Genomic DNA, 5,807 nt, shown 5'->3' on the forward strand with positions numbered 1-5,807 from the left:
GTTCTGCTGAGGTTGTACTTTGTGCAATACTCAACCGTGCTGTTTCAACTTACATCTGGAGATTGTATGGCATTCCAATTATTTCAAAACGTTCCATTTCGAAATCCACTCCAATGGTCGCCTTGTAGTCTCGGTCAAAATTATCTTTACAAAATCTGCAATTAAAAAAAAGGGATTAAATACTAGTAACACCAAGATACAACTAACTGCAAAACTAACACTATCTAGAGTAAATTATGAAGAAAAGAATTAATTAACTGTGGAGTGGATATATATTGCAGAAGCATATATAAAAACACCAAGAAACTAATTTTAAAGAAGGAGATACTGGATAACAAACTAGAAAGCATGTACATCTAGTAAACTCTCAGGATGAGATGAGAACCAGAATAAAATACAGTTTGACTGTCAAGGAGGATACAGTATCATATTTTTAGTTACAAGAGAATATATTTTTGGTCATAAATAATGATCCAAATGATAAATCAATGAGATTAAAAACTTAACTGTTTAAGAACGCTGAAGAAATAATAATGGAAAAACTACAAACAGAAAGCTGTCACAGTGATCATAAGCCACAGAAATTCAGTATCTGTTCACTGGACTTAGATGCCAAAAGCGTAAGAGGTGTTTTTAACACTCAGTAAAGAATCAAATAACTATTCTTTAAGGCATTCTGCATTTCATCTTATTTTATAAGCTACATAAAAACTTGAGCTTCCTCTACAGTCTTGCAGCTGTAGAAGTGAGTACAGGTACCTACACAAAGATGACTTAAAAATGTTTCAGTGAACAATCCTATGAGTAAGGAAAAAACATGAAACCAAGACTCAGACATTGGAGAGTTTTGGTTTGGTGGTTGTTTTTTTTTTTTTTTTTGGTACCTTCTGATTGTTTAGCCTGTACACTAGATTTCTTAAGGAAACACCATAGCATATTTGGCTGGATAAAAATATTTCAGAATATAACATATACGGATTGAAGTGCCAGAGCATGACTTTCTGTGTTGGTATATCAAGACTGTTTTGTCTTTTATTTTATAATAAAACCATTGTTCAAAGCAAAACCATGAAATACTGTCATGATTGGACAGGAATGGAAATGTGACATTTATTTGAGAAAGAGCAGAATCAAAGCATCTGCTGAGATACACTGTACCTGTTGATAAGGCTGGTTTTCCCAACATACAGGTCTCCTACCACAACAACTTTGGATATTTTCATCCTGTTACAAATATTTGAAAACATTACATGTTTTTTAGCAGCAGTTTCAACATTCTCTAAAAATTTTGATATAGATCCTTAAATTGCAAGTGATGAGCACATGTTCTTGTGAGTCCAATTTTCCTAAATTCCACTGTGCCGCAGAATCAGAGTCTTAAATTGTTAGAGCAAAAAAGAAGGTCACCAAAAAAACCCCCAAAGAACCCAACCTCTGGAGCAGAAATTGACCATTTCTTACTCCGCATGTTCTTTTATTTTTTTCAGTGGGACATAAATTCTATTCTTTCACATTTGGCAGTTTGCACGTAAGACCATAGAGTAACTGCATCCTTTTCATTAAAATTAACCACAAGTTTCTCATTGACCTTAATAGTATAAATCAAGTCCTAAGTGCAGAAACAAGAAATTGCTGATAATAAAATAACCCACTGCAGTATTTGTCTCAGGGGAAAAAAAAACTCCACCTGGTTAGGGTCAATACATTTTCTAACTATCTGGAATAATATTAATCTGAAGCTGGCCCCATGCAAATAATCCTTTTTGCTCTGGGTCCTCCCACAGAATACAGCAGATGGGCTTTAGGTGACTCAGCCTGCATTCTTAAAACTGAAATGTAGTGTACCTTTCAGGAGATACAGGTGGATAAGTGAATGTAAGTGTATTTGTTTACCCAAACTTGGGTTGACATCTCCCATGCACATCCTATAAAAATGGCTTAAGAGGTTTAATGTTCTTTTGCATCAAGGAATGGCTTTTTAAACAAAGGAATTAATCTTCCATTGAATACTATTTCTGGTTATATCGGCCTCCATGGGATGGTGATTCCAAGTTATCTACTCTAAATAGTCCAAATCTTGACTGGGAAGCTGCATGACTAACATTTCAGGGAAAAAAAGAAAAAAGAAAAAAAAAAAAGGCATTTTTGCCAGTCAACACTAACTGGGTGGCCACAGGCCCCTAGGCTGCTCACAAGTCTCTGCCTGATTAACTGTTACTGATAAAATACTGAATAAAATCAATGAACTTAAAGGAAAATTTAAGTGATGATTTAGAGGTGTGTTCCATTAATTCATAGTGGGGAAAAAACCTCCCTAGCTTAGACAATTTAACACACTGATGGACTATCAAGAGAGTCTTAGATACAGCCATTAGCTACTGAATTCTCAGACTACCTTTCCAAAAGACAAAGGGATATTCCATTACTTGGGATAATGGGAAAGGAAGATAAAGGTTATTCCTGTCAAGTTTTACAACTACTGTACAAAACACTCAGATGTCTGTCCCTTCTACCCCTGCCCAACAAAAAATGACTTAATTATAATCGTATCTAAAGAGCAGAGACAGGAAAGTGGTTTAATTTTATTCACAAAGCCAAAATGTAAGGCTTTTCAGCTATATTCTGTTACCACAATAAATGTACTGGAGAGTTGGTTTACTCCAGAAATAAAAAAACAAATCGATTTTGGTTACAGAGGGGAAAAAAATGCCTCAATTCACTAAAGCATGTCTTGCTACCAAGATTGTCCAGACACTTGTAACAAATTTACATGAGAGCAAGGCAGTGACTGGGCTTCTAAAAAGTTATAAACTCACTGATTTCTCCCAGGAAGACATATTTCGGCTTAATCTTTTTTAGCAAGACTCTTTAGTGAAATGAATAAAAAGTTCCATTTAAAGTCTCGTGATAATCAACAACTCTAGATTTGAAAGAATAGTGAGCTAATTGTCAGCATTCATAGAAGCTCGACTTTATGAAAGATCCTTCACACTGGAACACATCACTGAATAGTGATGATTTCTAACACAGTTTAGCTTTCTTGCCTTGCTTCAGGAATTAAATCAGTACAAGTAACAGTTCTGGGAGGGAGATGACAGGGGAAAAAAAAAACAACTTAAAAGAATATCACCACTTTATTTGTATTTTTCAATGCTATATATTTACCAGAATTTTGCTCTAGTTTTAACAAAACATTTAAGACAACTTCTCAGCATGTATACTTCTAAAAGACTAAAGCTAGATTCTTACACATTTCAAGCAAACTAGGACTGCTGTATGTTTCTTTCTCCAAAGCTTTTATTAACTGCTCATTTGGAACACCAACAGAGAATACAGGAAGGCTGGACTTGTGCTTTTCCTTATAACAGCTCTAGTATTTGGTTGCCATAATGACTTGCATGTGCAAAGTTCAACGCTAATTAATCAATTAATTTTTTGAAATAAAAGTTTGGTTCAAAGTTGTTCAACAACTATTTGTTGCTAAACAACTCTGTCATTTTTCCAGCGCTACTTATGCCAACAGAAAAAGTATCTTTGACACTTACAGGAAGAAGAGGAACTTTATTCATTTACTGTCAAACAGATCTGAGAAATGCCATGTGCATGGGCTTAGCTGCCTTGAAAGTGATGGAGTTGGGAAAATAAGGAATGAGGAAGGAAAAGCCTATGAAGGAAGCAAGCTATAAAGAGCTTAAAATTGTTCATTGCACACTTGGTTTGTTACAAACTTACCCTACTGTTCCAGTGCTCTGCTGACAAGCAGTCCTGACCTGCGCATGGAAGTGCTCTTTGAACTGCAGACAGGCCTCAGGTGTGTACCACTGAAAATAGGAGTGAACAGCTACTGGGATAACTGTGTGACATCTACTTTACAAGAAATCAAATCAACACGGAAAAAAATAGACAAGAAGATTAATTCAAATAGTTTGTCAAGCACACGGATACCCTGGCATAAGAAAACGGATAGCTTGGGTTAGAAGGCAGTAAGGCTTTTATCACCAGTTTTTAATTAGGCATTAGTATTTTACCTTATATTTGCTTAAAACAACTGTGGTAGTTTTCATAAAATTAAAAGCAAAATACGAGGCTGAGATCAAGCATGGAAAAAATGCTAACTCCCTTAAAAGGATCTTTTGAACAACTGAAAAAACAGAATGGTAATTCCTTGTCCTTCCCTGTCCTTAACTCTTTTATTATACTTCAAGAACAAAACTCTCTGGGGACATGAATGATCTTTTCTGTCTGTGCTTCTTCAGTGCCTACCACATTTGATCTACTGTATGACTAAGGTTCCTATACAAACAGAAAATGAAATTTGCCTCAAATTCTTCAACAAAACCTGACCATATAGATCTAATTAGACTGTTTGCATATTTAGCATCAGCTATGGTTCTTATTCCCCCTTGGTACAGGAACTCTTTAAGCATGTGATTATTAATATTTGGCTGAAATAACAAGAGAGATATTATAACACTTCTGTGTCAAGAGTCACTTCCTGTAAAGGTTAAAAGAAAAAATTAGGATTATTATTACAGATATCAGCATTGAATGGGAACATGAGGTCACATTCCTCTTTGAAAGAAATCCTTATATAATTTGTAATTTTAGCAGAAGACAACAACTGTACATTAAATTAAAATACTATTAGAACAAGGGAAAGATAGCTCAATGTGGCAGGTGCTACATACTGTGACCAGAGAGATAAAGAATGCTTACCTTGGGAAACTGGGAGATTATTCTGTCCCTACTCACTGGGGGCACAAAATGCATTATGTTGGACTTCATCTTCCAGATTCAATTAAATTCTATCAGGCAGGAAATATGTAAAGAGAAACACAGTATTCAAAAGCTGCCTCAATACAGGGAAACCATGATAAAAAAAAAAAAAAAAAATTAACAGTTCTTACAGAAACATCTTTTTTTTTAGTTTCAGCACAGCTGGCAAGTTCTTTGTATTTGCAATAAAGAAAACCTGTTTCTTTTGTAAAAGTGACCACTTCAGTGCACACACCTGTAATAGCAAACAATGGCTTTCTGAAACTACAAGGCACCAACCTTTAATTCCATGGGAGGGCAGAGAATTGTTCACTTAATTCAACATAAGTGCTTGCAGTTTAGCCCTCAAAGGATTTTGCAGTGTTTAATTTAAAATTCTTGCTCATCATTGTTTGAGTTGCCTCTGCACTAAGCACAAAAGTAAATGTTAGGGGATACCAGATTTCATCTGGTGAAAGAAAGGAGGAAAGATGAAGCTGCCATACTTCTTGGCACAACATCAGACTTTCATCCCAGATCAGCTCAGGAAGAATGAAATCAGCAGATAGTCTGACATGGAAAAAGAATAATGTTCACATGAAAATCACAAATGCATTTAGATATCCCACTTGAGACATATCAATTTGGTTATGCAATGAAACCTCGTGGGTTGTTGGGGGAGGGGACCCTTAAAATGGTACCGATTTCTTACTGGCATTCAAAAGAGTGTTTCTAACAAGAACATTCATCATTTAGCAAACTGTAAGGAAGGACTCACCGTGCAGCAGCTGATGCAGCAGGATCCCAGCCACACAAACAGCTCAGCCTGCTGCTGCGTGGCCATAGCAACAGGCTTGCAACAGTTCCTTTCTTCCCCTTCTCTTACAGATTAGGAAGGCGGAGCTGGAGTAATTTATGCAAAAGCCTCTAGCTTTAAAAAAATAAACTGGGTTTAATGGCCATAGAGATTCCTCTGATCAGAAACTATTCCTTAATAAACCCAGTGGTCCCCTAATCCTGTATAAGAAAATAATTCTGTTTTCTTCAAATAG

At 35.8% G+C, this 5,807-nt stretch overlaps 1 protein-coding gene across 2 annotated transcripts in view; it reads right to left on the reverse strand.

Moving 5' to 3' along the window:
* The window catches only part of RAB36 (RAB36, member RAS oncogene family), an 11,379-nt gene extending 6,567 nt beyond the window's left edge, over positions 1–4,812 (reverse strand). The window contains exons 1-4 of one of the 2 annotated variants that reach the window (XM_010081737.1): positions 4,717–4,812; positions 3,733–3,821; positions 1,159–1,224; positions 54–155 (exon numbers count right to left, since the gene is read on the reverse strand). In XM_010081737.1, coding sequence (XP_010080039.1) covers positions 54–155; positions 1,159–1,224; positions 3,733–3,821; positions 4,717–4,785 — 326 coding nt within the window. In that variant the 5' untranslated portion in view covers positions 4,786–4,812. The remainder of the gene's footprint in view (positions 1–53; positions 156–1,158; positions 1,225–3,732; positions 3,822–4,716) is intronic. The other variant, XM_010081738.1, reaches the window with a different exon arrangement.
* Positions 4,813–5,807: the final 995 nt, after the last annotated feature.

The sequence above is a fragment of the Pterocles gutturalis genome, unplaced genomic scaffold, assembly GCF_000699245.1.
Source record: "Pterocles gutturalis isolate BGI_N339 unplaced genomic scaffold, ASM69924v1 scaffold47414, whole genome shotgun sequence".
In the NCBI taxonomy this organism is placed as follows: Eukaryota; Metazoa; Chordata; class Aves; order Pterocliformes; family Pteroclidae; genus Pterocles; species Pterocles gutturalis.